Genomic DNA, 16,286 nt, shown 5'->3' with positions numbered 1-16,286 from the left:
CTAACCTATTGTTTCTCCTACTCCCATGTAACTGGAGGAGTCCCAAGCCGGACTTGGATTTCTTACTATTGAGTGCTATTCTTATACCTACTGGGAGCTGCTATCTTGCTCCCAGGCCCGGATTTGTGGAGAGGCCACAAAGGCCCGGGCCTAGGGCGGCAGAAGTTTAGGGGCGGCATGCCGCCCCGCCGCAAGAACATTTTTAATTTTGCTCCCATACGGAGCAGTCAGGACCTCTCCCCACTGCTCCGTATGGGAGTTAAAAAGAGCGTTCGCGCATGCGCTGGCGCTTTGCGCATGCGCAATGGGGAGCTGGCCCTTTGCGCATGCGCAATGGGGGCGCGCTTGCGCATGCGCACCGGGGGCGTGTTTGCGCATGCGCACTGGGGTACGCGTTCGCGCATGCGCATGGGGGACTCCCACAGGGGCGGCCTCGGGGCGCACCAAAGAGAAATCCGGCCCTGCTTGCTCCCTTCCCATTGTTCTGCTGATCGGCTGCTGGGAGTTGGCAGTTGGCATTACACCAGTAGGTGGCAGCATCTCCCTATCAGAAACACACTCTGTGGGGGCAATTGAGGCTCCTGCCTGACCCCAGGGAGACACAGTCCCGCCATGTTACACCCCCTCACTGGGTTTAGCGCAAAGACCTCAGGACAAATTTCTCTTGGTGCCAGTCTGGGTGCCAGTCTGGGTGAGGAGCAGAGCCCAATAAGGACCCACAGCCATAGAGAGGGGTACGGGGGTCCCTTTATTTGAGCCAAAATAGGGATAAATAAAGACATTTCAGCTGCCCATTAACCTCTTATTGTCTGGGCTGCGCCAACTTCTTTCCATAAACAGCAAATGCACCAGGTGCCTGAGCCGTAAGTACAACCCGTCTGTGTGTGGCAGTACCCTGGCATCTGCCTCTCTGCCAGTCTGTATCATTCTGCCTCTCTGCCAGTCTGTATCATTCTGCCTCTCTGCCAGTCTGTATCATTCTGCCTCTCTGCCAGTCTGTATCATTCTGCCTCTCTGCCAGTCTGTATCATTCTGCCTCTCTGCCAGTCTGTATCATTCTGCCTCTCTGCCAGTCTGTATCATTCTAGCTCTCTGCCAGTCTGTATCATTCTAGCTCTCTGCCAGTCTGTATCATTCTAGCTCTCTGCCAGTCTGTATCATCCGCCAGTCTGTATCATTCTGCCTCTCTGCCAGTCTGTATCATTCTGCCTCTCTGCCAGTCTGTATCATTCTGCCTCTCTGCCAGTCTGTATCATTCTGCCTCTCTGCCAGTCTGTATCATTCTAGCTCTCTGCCAGTCTGTATCATTCTAGCTCTCTGCCAGTCTGTATCATTCTGCCTCTCTGCCAGTCTGTATCATTCTAGCTCTCTGCCAGTCTGTATCATTCTGCCTCTCTGCCAGTCTGTATCATTCTGCCTCTCTGCCAGTCTGTACCATGGTAGCTCTGTGCCAGTCTGTGTATCAGCCCATGTATGACTGTGCTATTGTCTCTTGGTGCCAATCTATTACCCATCGTAAGTGAATGTGCCATTCTCTACCTATAGAAGCCTGGGTGCCACCTGGTGTGCTAATAAATGTGTCCTGCCAGTCTGTCACCCAATGTACATGCCAGTAACTGTGCCCAGTCTGTGTAGCACCAGAGTAGGTACCAATGAGTGCACCACAGCCTCTCCATGCCAGCCAGTAAGTGCCTGCCAGTAAGTGTGGCTCCCATTGCATTTGCCAATGTTTATTGTTCTCTGCCAGTCTGTGGATGTGCCAGTTGGCATTCCCTGATTCGTGCCAGCGTGTCTATATGTTGCCTCTATGTGCCAGTGAGTATGCTATGGTCTCGCAGTGAATGTCTCTCTGTGCCACTCTGGGTGCCACTCTGGGTATGTGCCAGTGGGGGGATCCCTGCCAGTCAGTGCCAGGAAGCTTTGCTCTGGACTGTGCCCATTTATTTCCCTATGAGCTGTATTGTGTCTCTGCCACCTCGTGCATAGGCTGTGAGTGCCCCTCGGGTTCTGTCTGTGCCACGTTGGCGAGTTGGTCTGTGCCAGTTGGATAATGGAGGTTTCTGCTCCTCAGACCTCCAGGGGCTCTAACGGCTGGAGATGAGCTTTCAGCAGCTGAATACTGCCCAGGATCTTCTTCTGGTGCCCCGAGAGGGTCACCCCGATAATCCGGATATCCCTGGGCAAGAGCAAATATCTGTGTTATTTACCCTGGGGTATCCCCGGGCATCTGTATTATTAACCCTGGGGTATCCCCGGGCGAGGGGAAATATCTGTGTTATTTACCCTGGGGTATCCCCGGGCATCTGTATTATTAACCCTGGGGTATCCCCGGGCGAGGGGAAATATCTTTATTATTAACCCTGGGGTATCCCCGGGCATCTGTATCATTAACCCTGGGGTATCCCCGGGCATCTGTATCATTAACCCTGGGGTATCCCCGGGCATCTGTATTATTAACCCTGGGGTATCCCCGGGCGAGGGGAAATATCTTTATTATTAACCCTGGGGTATCCCCGGGCATCTGTATTATTAACCCTGGGGTATCCCCGGGCATCTGTATTATTAATCCTGGGGTATCCCCGGGCATCTGTATTATTAATCCTGGGGTATCCCCGGGCATCTGTATTATTAATCCTGGGGTATCCCCGGGCATCTGTATTATTAATCCTGGGGTATCCCCGGGCGAGGGGAAATATCTTTATTATTAACCCTGGGGTATCCCTGGGCATCTGTATTATTATGTATTATTAACCCTGGGGTATCCCCGGGCATCTGTATCATTAACCCTGGGGTATCCCCGGGCATCTGTATTATTTACCCTGGGGTATCCCTGGGCATCTGTATTATTAACCCTGGGGTATCCCTGAGCATCTGTATTATTAACCCTGGGGTATCCCCGGGCATCTATATTATTAACCCTGGGGTATCCCCGGGCATCTGTATCATTAACCCTGGGGTATCCCCGGGCATCTGTATTATTAACCCTGGGGTAATCCCGGGCATCTATATTATTAACCCTGGGGTATCCCCGGGCATCTGTATCATTAACCCTGGGGTATCCCCGGGCATCTGTATTATTTACCCTGGGGTATCCCCGGGCATCTGTATTATTAACCCTGGGGTATCCCCGGGCATCTGTATTATTAATCCTGGGGTATCCCCGGGCATCTGTATTATTAATCCTGGGGTATCCCCGGGCATCTGTATTATTAACCCTGGGGTATCCCCGGGCATCTGTATTATTAATCCTGGGGTATCCCCGGGCATCTGTATTATTAACCCTGGGGTATCCCCGGGCATCTGTATTATTAACTGGGTTATCCCGGGCATCTGTATTCCCATTTAATCCTGGGGTATCCCCGGGCCTCTGTATTATTAATCCTGGGTCCCCGGCGAGGGAAATTCTGTATTATTAACCCTGGGGTATCCCCGGGCATCTGTATTATTAATCCTGGGGTATCCCCGGGCGAGGGGAAATATCTGTATTATTAACCCTGGGGTATCCCCGGGCATCTGTATTATTAACCCTGGGGTATCCCCGGGCATCTGTATCATTAACCCTGGGGTATCCCCGGGCTAGGGGAAATATCTGTATTATTAACCCTGGGGTATCCCATGGGCCCCTACCCTAGTGGGGGGCAGTTTGAGGGGGTGATAGACCCCCACACAGACAAGGAACAGACAAACTCCTTGCATATCGTGCCTGTATTACAAGCTGCTTGTCTGAAGGTGAACTTTCCCTTTAATATCTTCCTACAAGGTTTGTCAAAGACTTACCCCCCCCCCCCCAGCGCTCCCAACCCAGTTAGCAGGTTCTGAATGAAGTGCAAGCTCCTGGGGAAATCCCAGTGGCACCAGAGTGATGCTTTGCCCCCGATATTAGCCCCGTGCTAAACTTGCATCTGTCACTATTCCTTGTAAATATCCTCTCAGATAGTTATTATTATGTAACTATGGTTGTACCCCATAGAAACGGGCGCTACCCCCTGCAGCAAAGAGAAGACGAATACAAAAGTTTCCGCTTACTCTGCTGTGAGCCGGGAAATTGCCTCCAGCGTGGTGTATCCGGCCTGGTCAAAGTTCTCCTTGTACCTCTGCATCTTGATGGCCTCCAACCATTCGTGGGGGGAGGAGAGTGAGGGCAGATCTGGGGGGCAGTTACTGAGGAGCGGCTGTGAGGGTCTGAAGGGAAGATAAAATGGCAGAACGATTCCCAGTTACCTGGAAACCCCAGAAACAGTAGGGGGGTAACTAGGCAACCTTGGGGTCTTCCCTCTCCACCAACCCCATGGCCATCTTGGAAATGACCCAGAAAGTATAAGGTAAGGATAGGATGTGGGAGGAGTTCCATCTTAGGACGGCCCCCTTTATATATCCATGGAGGACCTGCCTAAGGGGGGAGTCACTTTCCAGATGTTCTGGGTCCCAACCCCTTGGTGATATTGGGGGTTACACAGAAACCAGGAGGAGGGAACTATGGGAGATGGGAGGAGTTCTATCTTAGGACGGCCCCCTTTATATATACAGTACATCTAGAACCTGCCCAAAGTGGGGTCACTCCCCAAAAGTCGAATCTCTCTAAGCCCCACCCCATGAGAATTACCCAGAACCCAGCAGGGGAGCAGAGACATCACAAGGTTTGGGAGCCAAGTTCTTACCTACTGGATGAGACGCCCACAGATTTTAAGCAGTTTGGGTTTCTTATCATTCGGTCCAAAGAGCTGACAATCTGCTCAAAGCGGGGCCTCTGGGCGCGCTCTCGCTGCCAGCAGTCCAACATAAGCAAGTGGAGGGCACTGGGGCAGTCGGGCGGGGGGGGCAGTCGGTAGTCTTGCTCTAGAGCCTCCAGAACCTGCACAGCCAGGAATAGGTTAAATAGTAAGTATGCCACTCAGCCTGGGGCACTTGGGTTAGGGGGGGATCTGACGGACGCACCGCTTGGGACCCCCCCGGGGTACGAGAATCCTCAGAAATGGAATGGGGAGCAGCGATGAATAAAACTTATATGGGCACCCCCGTGGCACAGCCATTAGCCCCGGGGTGGGAACTAGGGGTAGGTACAATACTGGGGGGCACTAGGCACGTACCTCTGCTGTACCCCTAGTCCGGCCCCTCATACCCCCAACACCTGCTCCTTAGTTAGTACCCCACCCCATACACCCCTGGTGGGAGGTAACTGGTGGGGGTACTAACAACTTGCCCCTCGCTGATTAGCACTGATACCTTCTGTGCTTGGGGTCAGTTCCACCGTGGGAGTAGGGAGTGTGTATATCCCCCCGTGTCTGTGTGGGTTCCTCCCAGTACCCCAATCTCTTCCCACACCCCAATATATACAGTGGCTCCCAATAGAAAGGTACTGTCCTTAGGAAATGCCCAATTTCCACTTAAGGTACAGTACCTACCTTGGCCTGTAGGTGGCACTGCATGGCAGGTTTCTTACCCAATTGAGTCATTTATTGCAAAACAGAAACCTGTGCTGGTAATAAAGTGCCCCCCCCCCACCGGGAATTAAGTGCCCCCCACCCAGAATAAGGAAAGGAGCGGCGCAGAGAGACCCCCGGGCTTGACACTGAGAGACTGCAGAGAGACAGTACAGATGGGGGGGGGGGCAGACAGATATATCTCTGGGGGGGGTGGGGAGTAATGGCAGTGCCTACTAACTAAAGCCAAACAGAATAACAGGCAAAATGGCAGTGGTAGGAGGGTAACTGGGCAACTGGGGCAAATCCCTCAATATCCATCTCACCTCCTGATTGCTCATATCCCAATATGGCCGCTCCCCGTAGGAAGTCACCTCCCACATGACGATGCCGTAACTCCACACGTCGCTGGCACTGGAGAACTTGTGCAGCTGCAGAACCTCTGGGGCGGCCCAACGTAGGGACTGCCTGGCACCCTGAAATGCACCGGGGAACCAACCGAGAACCCAATTATTGGCTCATATAGGAACATCAGTCTGGGGCGGCCCAACGTAGGGACTGCCTGGCACCCTGAAATGCACCGGGGAACCAACCGAGAACCCAATTATTGGCTCATATAGGAACATCAGTCTGGGGCGGCCCAACGTAGGGACTGTCTGGCACCCTGAAATGCACCGGGGAACCAACCGAGAACCCAATTATTGGCTCATATAGGAACATCAGTCTAGGGGGGCCCAACGTAGGGACTGCCTGGCACCCTGAAATGCACCGGGGAACCAACCGAGAACCCAATTATTGGCTCATATAGGAGCATCAGTCTGGGGCGGCCCAACGTAGGGACAGCCTGGCACCCTGAAATGCACCGGGGAACCAACCGAGAACCCAATTATTGGCTCATATAGGAACATCAGTCTGGGGCGGCCCAACGTAGGGAAAGCCTGGCACCCTGAAATGCACCGGGAACCAACCGAGAACCCAATTATTGCTCATATAGGAGCATCAGTCTGGGGCGGCCCAACGTAGGGACTGCCTGGCACCCTGAAATGCACCGGGGAACCAACCGAGAACCCAATTATTGGCTCATATAGGAGCATCGGTCTGGGGCGGCCCAACGTAGGGACTGCCTGGCACCCTGAAATGCACCGGGGAACCAACCGAGAACCCAATTATTGGCTCATATAGGAGCATCAGTCTGGGGCGGCCCAACGTAGGGACTGCCTGGCACCCTGAAATGCACCGGGGAACCAACCGAGAACCCAATTACTGTCGGACTGAGGGGCATCAGACTGGGGCTACGCGGGGAGATCCAATCATTTAACAAAATTACCAAATGAGAAGATCTTTCCCTGATCCGGTGGGTCAAGGGGGGTCATTGGGGGGAAAGGAAGCAGCGACTCCTCTGTATCAGACTTGGGAAAAAAGCACCGGGGTTTGTTTACTGGATTGTCATTGGTCAGTTGCTGATAAGAGCAAGTCAGACACAAATAAGGAAGGGAAGGAGGAGCCGAGAGTGAGACATGCCCACTCCTCGACTTAACCCCGTCATAACGGCTTTCCCATCTGATTTATTTATTATAGTGCTTTCCTATCACAGAGCTTTATATAAACACTGGGCTAAGAAGGAAAAATCCAACCAATGAAATGGAGGCTAAGCAGCCAATCCCCACCTAGCGGACAGCCTGTTGGGCTGGGGGGGCAGTTACCTGTTCTGGGGGGCGCAGGCCGGACACTTTGCACACCAGTTGCCCATTGACCAGGACATTGTGGGCCGTCAGATTGCGGTGGTTGTAGCTCCTGTCGGACAGGTAGCGCATCCCCGCGGCAACGCCGCGCAGCATGGAGACCATCTGTAGGGTGGAGAAGCCCCCCTCGCACTGCTGAGAGAGCACAACACACAGACACTCAACATGGCGGGGGGATCCTGAGGGGCCACAATGGTACAGAACCAAGTCCATCTCATTGAGGGGTATGAGCCCCATTTTGTTGCTGCCTGTACCATTGGGCGCCATGTCCGGCCCCCACTCACCCTCAGGAAGGCATCCAGCGCCCCATTCTCCATGTGTTCTGTGAGAATCATGATTGGCCGGCTGCGCGTCACCGCCCCCTCCAGATGCACCACATTGGGGTGGTCGAATTGCCCCATGATGCCCGCCTCACTCAGGAACTCCGCCCGCTCCTTCTCACCACTCCCAGTGCGCAGGGTCCGAATACACACGGCGACCTCTCGTTTGCTTGGGAGGCAGAGGCGACCCCGACACACCTCCCCGAAATCTCCTGCAGGACAGAGAGAGAGAGAGAGGGGGCGCTGAACCCCATCACTGCCCCCCAAATGTAGGGCTGATTGTGCCGAATAGACTGGATGCTCTGATCAGTACAGGTGGCACCCAGACCTTATGGTGAGACCTCAGTGTGGGATCCCTCCCACCCAATCATTGGACTTCAGTTTGGGATCCCCCACCCAGTCATTGGGCTTCAATGTAAGATCCCCCTACCCAATCATTGGGCTCCAATGTGGGATTCCCCCACCCAATGATTGGGCTCCAGTGTGGGATTCCCCCACCCAATGATTGGGCTCCAGTGTGGGATTCCCCCACCAAATCATTGGGCTCCAGTGTAGGAACCGGCCCACCCAATCATTGGGCTCCAGGTTGCAATCCCCCCACTCAATCTTTGGGGTCCAGTGTGGGATCCCCCCCACCCAATCATTGGGCTCCATGTTATAATCCCCCCACCCAATAATTGGGCTCCAGGTTAGAATCCTCCCACCCAATCATTGGGCTCCATGTTATAATCCCCCCACCCAATCATTGGGCTCCATGTTATAATCCCCCCACCCAATCATTGGGCTCCAGGTTAGAATCCCCCCACCCAATCATTGGGCTCTATGTTATAATCCCCCCACCCAATCATTGGGCTCTATGTTATAATCCCCCCACCCAATCATTGGGCTCCATGTTATAATCCCCCCACCCAATCATTGGGCTCTAGGTTTTAATCCCCCCACCCAATCATTGGGCTCTAGGTTTGAATCCCCCCACCCAATCATTGGGCTCCAATAAAATGATACAGAATGGGGTGCTCTGGATTTACAACTGAATTCCAAAGTATCTGAGCCTATAGGGGTACCCCTAACCCTAATACTCGGGCTGAGCCCTTAGTCTCAATACTCAGATGGTGTCGGGGGAGGGGCATGGCCAGGCAGGTGCCATTTACATAGTTACATAGTTACATAGTTACATAGGGTTGAAAAAAGACCTGTGTCCATCAAGTTCAACCCATCCAAGTAAACCCAGCACACCTAACCCACACCTACCAATCTATACACTCACATACATAAACTATAAATACAACCACTAGTACTAACTGTAGGTATTAGTATCACAATAGCCTTGGGTATTCTGATTGATCAAGAACTCATCCAGGCCCCTCTTATAGGCATTAACAGAATCTGCCATTACCCCATCTCTAGGGGCATTCCCCAACCCCCTCACTGCCCTCACCGTGAGGAACCCCCTACCCAACATCCCCAGCAGGGCATTCCCAACCCCCTCACTGCCCTCACCGTGAGGAACCCCCTACCCAACATCCCCGGCAGGGCATTCCCCAACCCCCTCACTGCCCTCACCGTGAGGAACCCCCTACCATCCCCAGCAGGGCATCCCCACCCCTCACTGCCCACCGTGAGGAACCCCCTACCCAACATCCCCAGGCAGGGCATTCCCCCCCCTCACTGCCCTCACCGTGAGGAACCCCCTACCCAACATCCCCGGCAGGGCATTCCCAACCCCCTCACTGCCCTCACCGTGAGGAACCCCCTACCCAACATCCCCCGGCAGGGCATTCCCCAACCCCCTCACTGCCTCACCGTGAGGAACCCCCTACCCAACATCCCCCGGCAGGGCATTCCCAACCTCACTGCCCTCACCGTGAGGAACCCCTACCCAACATCCCCCCAGCAGGGCATTCCCCAACCCCCTCACGTCCCTCCACCGTGAGGAACCCCCTACCCAACATCCCCCGGCAGGGCATTCCCAACCCCTCACTGCCCTCACCGTGAGGAACCCCCTACCCAACATCCCCCGGCAGGGCATTCCCCAACCCCCTCACTGCCCTCACCGTGAGGAACCCCCTACCCAACATCCCCCGGCAGGGCATTCCCCAACCCCCTCACTGCCCTCACCGTGAGGAACCCCCTACTCCAACATCCCCGGCAGGGCATTCCCCAACCCCCTCACTGCCCTCACGTGAGGGACCCCTACCCAACATCCCCCGGCAGGGCATTCCCCAACCCCCTCACTGCCCTCACGTGAGGAACCCCCTACCAACACCCCCGGCAGGGCATTCCCCAACCCCCTCACTGCCCTCACCGTGAGGAACCACCTACGCTGCTTCAAATGGAAGCTCCTTTCCTCTAATCCAGTGCTGTCCAACTGGCGGCCCGCGGGCCGCATGCGGCCCGCGACCCCCCTCTGTGTGGCCCCCCACCTGTCTGGCTGCTTTGATGGCTTACCTTTGTGTAAGCTTTAAATGGTATCAGTACTGAGATTAACTGCCCCCCTGCATGGTTCACACCTCAGATTCAGGCTGTAATCCCCCTGTATTGTTTAAATATGTAATCCTCTGTGTTGTTCCACCTTTTAATACCTGCATTGTTCAACCCCTGCAGTGTTCCCACCTCAGGCTCAGGCAGTAATCACCCCCATTGTTTACCTGTCCACACCTCAGACATAGGTACTGTAGGTACTTATGCAGGTACTGCCTGGACTATGCTACCTGTGTGTATGGCACACACAGGGAGCATAGGGTAGGCAGAGTATGGCACACACCGGGAGCATAGGGTAGGCAGAGTATGGCGCACATAGGCAGTAATAGGGCAGGGAGAGTATGGCACACACAGGCAGGGTAGGGCAGGCAGAGTATGGCCACACAGGCAGGGTAGGGCAGGCAGAGTATGGCACACACAGGCAGGGTAGGACAGGCAGAGCATGGCACACACAGACAGCATAGGACAGGCAGAGCGCTGCCTGTGTGTGCCATACTCTGCTTGCCCTATGCTGCTTGTGGGAGGTGATCCTGGCAGGGGTTTGTTGTGGGAGTTTGTTAGCAGTTGGAAATAGCCATTAAATGGTCCCTAAGGTGTGTAATTATGTACTGGGTTGCTGTGCTATCCACAGGGGAGGAGGGGGCATATGGAATTTAAGGGTATATCTTAATATGACATAATTCTTTCACAAATGAATGACGGTTGATATCCCCACAGTAAGGACCAAGCATTTGGGATTTTGCTGTGCTACCACCATTGTGATAAAATAGGTGTGGTTTGGAGTGGGTGTGGTTTCAAAAAGAGGAGTGGTCAAAACTGGCTTCCATTAGCGGCCCTCCACCATGTATGCTAGAGAAATTCCGGCCCTCGGCACCGCAGAAGTTGGACAGCACTGCTCTAATCTATAGGGGGGGCCTCTGGTGCGCTGATTGTTTTTATGGGAAAAAAGAACATCCCCCAACTGCCTATAATCCCCCCTAATGTACTTGTACAGAGTAATCATGTCCCCTCGCAAGCGCCTCTTTTCCAGAGAAAACAACCCCAACCCTGACAGTCTCACCTCATAGTTTAACCCTTCCATCCCCTTAACCAGTTTAGTTGCAGTCTCTGCACTCTCTCCAGCTCATTAATATCCTTCTTAAGGACTGGAGCCCAAAAACTGCCCCCCATACTCACTGTTACTGCCCCCCATACTCACTGTTACTGCCCCCATACTCACTGTAACTGCCCCCCCATACTCACTGTCACTGCCCCCATACTCACTGTTACTGCCGCCCCATACTCCACTGTTACTGCCCCCCATACTCACTGTTTACTGCCCCCATACTCACTGTTACTGCCCCCATACTCACTGTTACTGCCCCACCATACTCACTGTTACTTGCCCCCCATACTCACTGTTACTGCCCCCCATACTCACTGTTACTGCCCCCCATACTCACTGTTACTGCCCCCCATACTCACTGTTACTGCCCCCCATACTCACTGTTACTGCCCCCGCCATACTCACTGTTATGCCCCATACTCACTGTTACTGCCCCCATACTCACTGTTACTGCCCCCATACTCACTGTTACTGCCCCCATACTCACTGTTACTGCCCCCCCATAACTCCACTGTTACTGCCCCCCATACTCACTGTTCTGGCCCCATACTCACTGTTACCCCCCATACTCACTGTTACTGCCCCCCATACTCACTGTTACTGCCCCCCCATACTCACTGTTACTGCCCCCCCCCATACTCACTGTTACTGCCCCCATATCACTTTATGCCCCCATACTCACTGTTACTGCCCCCCATACTCACTGTTACTGCCCCCCATACTCACTGTTACTGCCCCCCATACTCAAGGTGAGGCCTTACCAGGGACCTATAAAGGGGCAAAATTATGTTCTCATCCCTTGAGTCAATGCCCTTTTTTATACAAGACAGCACTTTATTTGCTTTAGTAGCCACAGAATGACACTGCCTGGTATTGGACAACTTGTTATCAACAAAAACCCCCAGATCCTTCTCCATTAAGGATCCCCCAACTCACTCCCATTCAGTAGATAGTTTGCGTTTATATTATTCCTACCAAAGGGCATAACTTTGCACTTATCAACATTGAACCTCATTTCCCAGTTTGCTGCCCAGTTATCTAATTTTGTCAAATCGCTCTGCAAAGCGGCAGCATCCATTGGATTGGATATTGGCCAATAACCCATACCTGAGCCAATCACCTCTTCAATCTTCACAAACGTCACATCGATCTCACGGGCAAACTCATGTACGGCCTCTGCGGGGTCCTCGTAGGTGGAGGGGTCGATGTAGTATTTCACCCCTAAACCTGGGGGCAAACAGAGGGTTCATTTCAGCCTTTGGGCCGGTGGGGCCCTTGGGGCCCTTTATCTGTCTCTGGGAATGTGGGTAACGAGGGCTGAGGAACTGGGGTGATATCCATGGGACTGGGGTAACTGTGGGGGGGGGGTCACTAGAAATGGGGAAGGTCTGGCTGAGGGGCGCCCTCGGTCTGTGGATGTCTCAGGGAGGCACTTAGGGCAACAAGAAGAAGATAGACAGGGGCAGATGCCCCACTTACCCCGAGAGGTGATGTAATGCTGCAGCCGGTCCGTATATGGGGTCTCCCGTCTCTTACTGTAACATAAGGGGAACAGGTAGGTATGGGGGGGTAACGGGTGTGTGCGTGTGGGGGAGGGGTGGTATTGGGTTGGCAGGTTGGTAGGGTTGGGGGGTTACAATTCCCTGTTGAGCCCCCAGAGCCCCCCGACCCAAACTCTCCCTCTGTTGTTTTCTAAGTCTATTAGGGTCATTACAGTTAGGGTTAGGGTTAGGGATAGGGTTAGGGTTAGGGATAGGGTTAGGGTTAGGGATAGGGTTAGGGATAGGGTTAGGGTTAGGGTTAGGGTTAGGGATAGGGTTAGGGATAGGGTTAGGGTTAGGGATAGGGTTAGGGATAGGGTAAGGGTTAGGGATAGGGTTAGGGATAGGGATAGGGATAGGGATAGGGTTAGGGTTAGGGTTAGGGTTAGGGATAGGGTTAGGGATAGGGTTAGGGTTAGAGATAGGGATAGGGATAGGGTAAGGGTTAGGGATAGGGTTAGGGATAGGGATAGGGTTAGGGATAGGGATAGGGTTAGGGATAGGGTTAGGGATAGGGATAGGGATAGGGATAGGGTTAGGGATAGGGTTAGGGATAGGGTTAGGGATAGGGATAGGGATAGGGTAAGGGTTAGGGATAGGGTTAGGGATAGGGATAGGGATAGGGATAGGGATAGGGTTAGGGATAGGGTTAGGGATAGGGATAGGGTTAGGGTTAGGGATAGGGATAGGGATAGGGTAAGGGTTAGGGATAGGGTTAGGGATAGGGATAGGGTTAGGGTTAGGGATAGGGATAGGGATAGGGTAAGGGTTAGGGTTAGGGTTAGGGTTAGGGATAGGGTTAGGGATAGGGATAGGGATAGGGATAGGGATAGGGATAGGGTAAGGGTTAGGGATAGGGATAGGGTTAGGGATAGGGATAGGGTAAGGGTTAGGGATAGGGATAGGGTTAGGGATAGGGATAGGGATAGGGATAGGGATAGGGTTAGGGTTAGGGTTAGGGATAGGGATAGGGTTAGGGATAGGGTTAGGGTTAGGGTTAGGGATAGGGATAGGGTTAGGGATAGGGTTAGGGATAGGGATAGGGATAGGGTTAGGGATAAGGTTAGGGATAGGGATAGGGATAGGGTTAGGGATAGGGTTAGGGATAGGGTTAGGGATAGGGTTAGGGATAGGGATAGGGTTAGGGTTAGGGATAGGGTTAGGGATAGGGATAGGGATAGGGTTAGGGATAGGGATAGGGATAGGGTTAGGGTTAGGGTTAGGGATAGGGTTAGGGTTAGGGATAGGGTAAGGGTTAGGGATAGGGTTAGGGATAGGGTTAGGGATAGGGATAGGGTTAGGGATAGGGTTAGGGTTAGGGATAGGGTAAGGGTTAGGGATAGGGTTAGGGATAGGGTTAGGGATAGGGTTAGGGATAGGGTTAGGGATAGGGTTAGGGATAGGGTTAGGGTTAGGGTTAGGGATAGGGATAGGGTTAGGGTTAGGGATTAGAGATGTAGCGAACTGTTCGCCGGAGAACTAATTCGCACGAAAATCGGGTGTTCGCAAGTTCGCAAGTTCGCGAACTTTTAGCGAAGTTCGCAATTTTGGGTTCGCCTTAGCTGGAGCCAAATTATGAACTCTCACCCCAGAGCCAGCAGATACATGGCAGCCAATCAGGCAGCTCTCCCTCCTGGACCACCCCCGGACCACTCCCTTCCATATATAACCGAAGCCCAGCAGCCATTTTACATTCTGCCTGTGTGTGCTTGATGAGTTAGCATAGGGAGAGAGCTGTGCAGGGATTTGAGGGACAGTTTAGGTAGCTTTGCTGACTAGTAATCTACTTTCTACTGCTCTGTATGTAGCTGCTGGGGGCAGCTGTCCTGCTGATCATCTGCTGTAACCCAATAGTCCTTGTAAGGACTGCTTTTATTTTCTGATTACTGTTACTCTTCTTTTCATTGTGTACTGCAGCTCCGTCTGTGTGTGTTGGAGACAGGTGTGCTGCTCCGAGTAGTGCACTAAGCACCAACCACACATTGAACCGGCTGTAACCTTTACACGACTTGATTGGCATGTAGACGCCGGACGTTTTAAAGCAGTTTATTACACAAGTTTAGAAATGTAGTGTGATTTCTGCCCTTTACAGCACAAAACACAACGTTGTGTCAACAACGTATTTTTCAGATAAATTTTTGCCCTTGATCCCCCTCCGGCATGTCACTGCCCAGGTCGTGGCACACTTTAAACAACTTTAAAATCAGTTTTCTGGCCAGAAATGGCTTTTCTAGGTTTTAAAGTTCGCCTTCCCATTGAAGTCTATGGGGTTCGCAAAGTTCGCAAAAGTTCGCACTTTTTGGCAGAAGTTCGCAAACGGGTTTGCGAACTTTTTTTGTGAGGTTCGCTACATCTCTATTAGGGATAGGGATAGGGATAGGGATAGGGATAGGGATAGGGTTAGGGTTAGGGTTAGGGTTAGGGATAGGGTTAGGGTTAGGGTTAGGGTTAGGGTTAGGGTTAGGGTTAGGGTTAGGGTTAGGGCTAGGGTTAGGGTTAGGGATAGGGTTAGGGATAGGGTTAGGGATAGGGTTAGGGTTAGGGATAGGGATAGGGTTAGGGTTAGGGATAGGGTTAGGGTTAGGGATAGGGATAGGGATAGGGTTAGGGATAGGGTTAGGGATAGGGTTAGGGATAGGGTTAGGGATAGGGTTAGGGTTAGGGTTAGGGATAGGGATAGGGATAGGGTTAGGGATAGGGTTAGGGTTAGTGTTATTAGGATTAGGTTAAGGGTTATTAGGGTTATTAGGGTTATTAGGGTTAGGGTTATTAGGATTAGGGTTATTAGGGTTAGGGTTATTAGGGTTTGGGTTATTAGGGTTAGGGTTATTAGGGTTAGGGTTATTAGGATTAGGGTTATTAGGGTTAGGGTTATTAGGGTTAGGGTTATTAGGGTTAGGGTATTAGGGTATTAGGGTTATTAGGGTTAGGGTTATTAGGGTTAGGGTTATTAGGGTTAGGGTTATTAGGGTTAGGGTTATTAGGGTTTGGGTTATTAGGGTTAGGGTTAGGGATAGGGTTAGGGTTAGGGATAGGGTTAGGGTTAGGGTTAGGGTTAGGGATAGGGATAGGGATAGGGTTAGGGTTAGGGATAGGGATAGGGATAGGGTTAGGGATAGGGTTATGGTTAGGGATAGGGTTAGGGTTAGGGATAGGGTTAGGGTTAGGGATAGGGTTAGGGTTAGGGTTAGGGTTAGGGATAGGGGTTAGGGTTAGGGATAGGGTTAGGGATAGGGTTAGGTTAGGGATAGGGTTAAGGGTTAGGGATAGGGTTAGGGTTAGGGATAGGGATAGGGATAGGGTTAGGGATAGGGTTATGGTTAGGGATAGGGTTAGGGATAGGGATAGGGATAGGGATAGGGTTAGGGATAGGGTTAGGGTTAGGGATAGGGTTAGGGTTAGTGTTATTAGGATTAGGTTAAGGGTTATTAGGGTTATTAGGGTTAGGGATAGGGATAGGGTTAGGGTTAGGGTTAGGGATAGGGTTAGGGTTAGGGATAGGGTTAGGGATAGGGTTAGGGTTAGGGATAGGGTTAGGGTTAGTGTTATTAGGATTAGGTTAAGGGTTATTAGGGTTATTAGGGTTATTAGGGTTAGGGTTATTAGGATTAGGGTTATTAGGGTTAGGGTTATTAGGGTTTGGGTTATTAGGGTTAGGGTTATTAGGGTTAGGGTTA

At 52.3% G+C, this 16,286-nt stretch overlaps 1 protein-coding gene across 2 annotated transcripts in view; it reads right to left on the bottom strand.

The window, feature by feature from the left end:
• Nucleotides 1–901: 901 nt before the first annotated feature.
• Nucleotides 902–16,286, bottom strand: part of LOC100488704 (ephrin type-B receptor 5-like) — a 47,692-nt gene continuing 32,307 nt past the window's right edge. Inside the window, exons 9-16 of one of the 2 annotated variants that reach the window (XM_031906332.1) lie at nt 12,548–12,603; nt 12,176–12,295; nt 7,447–7,694; nt 7,124–7,297; nt 5,747–5,896; nt 4,659–4,852; nt 4,027–4,182; nt 902–2,176 (exon numbers count right to left, since the gene is read on the bottom strand). In XM_031906332.1, the coding sequence (XP_031762192.1) occupies nt 2,068–2,176; nt 4,027–4,182; nt 4,659–4,852; nt 5,747–5,896; nt 7,124–7,297; nt 7,447–7,694; nt 12,176–12,295; nt 12,548–12,603 (1,207 nt within the window). In that variant the 3' untranslated portion in view covers nt 902–2,067. Of the gene's footprint in view, nt 2,177–4,026; nt 4,183–4,658; nt 4,853–5,746; nt 5,897–6,417; nt 6,647–7,123; nt 7,298–7,446; nt 7,695–12,175; nt 12,296–12,547; nt 12,604–16,286 lie in introns of those variants that run through there. The other variant, XM_031906333.1, reaches the window with a different exon arrangement.

The sequence above is a fragment of the Xenopus tropicalis genome, chromosome 7 (assembly GCF_000004195.4).
Source record: "Xenopus tropicalis strain Nigerian chromosome 7, UCB_Xtro_10.0, whole genome shotgun sequence".
Classification (NCBI taxonomy): Eukaryota; Metazoa; Chordata; class Amphibia; order Anura; family Pipidae; genus Xenopus; species Xenopus tropicalis.
Note: the sequence above shows the minus strand (reverse complement) of the source record. Positions and strands in the feature narration are given on the sequence as shown.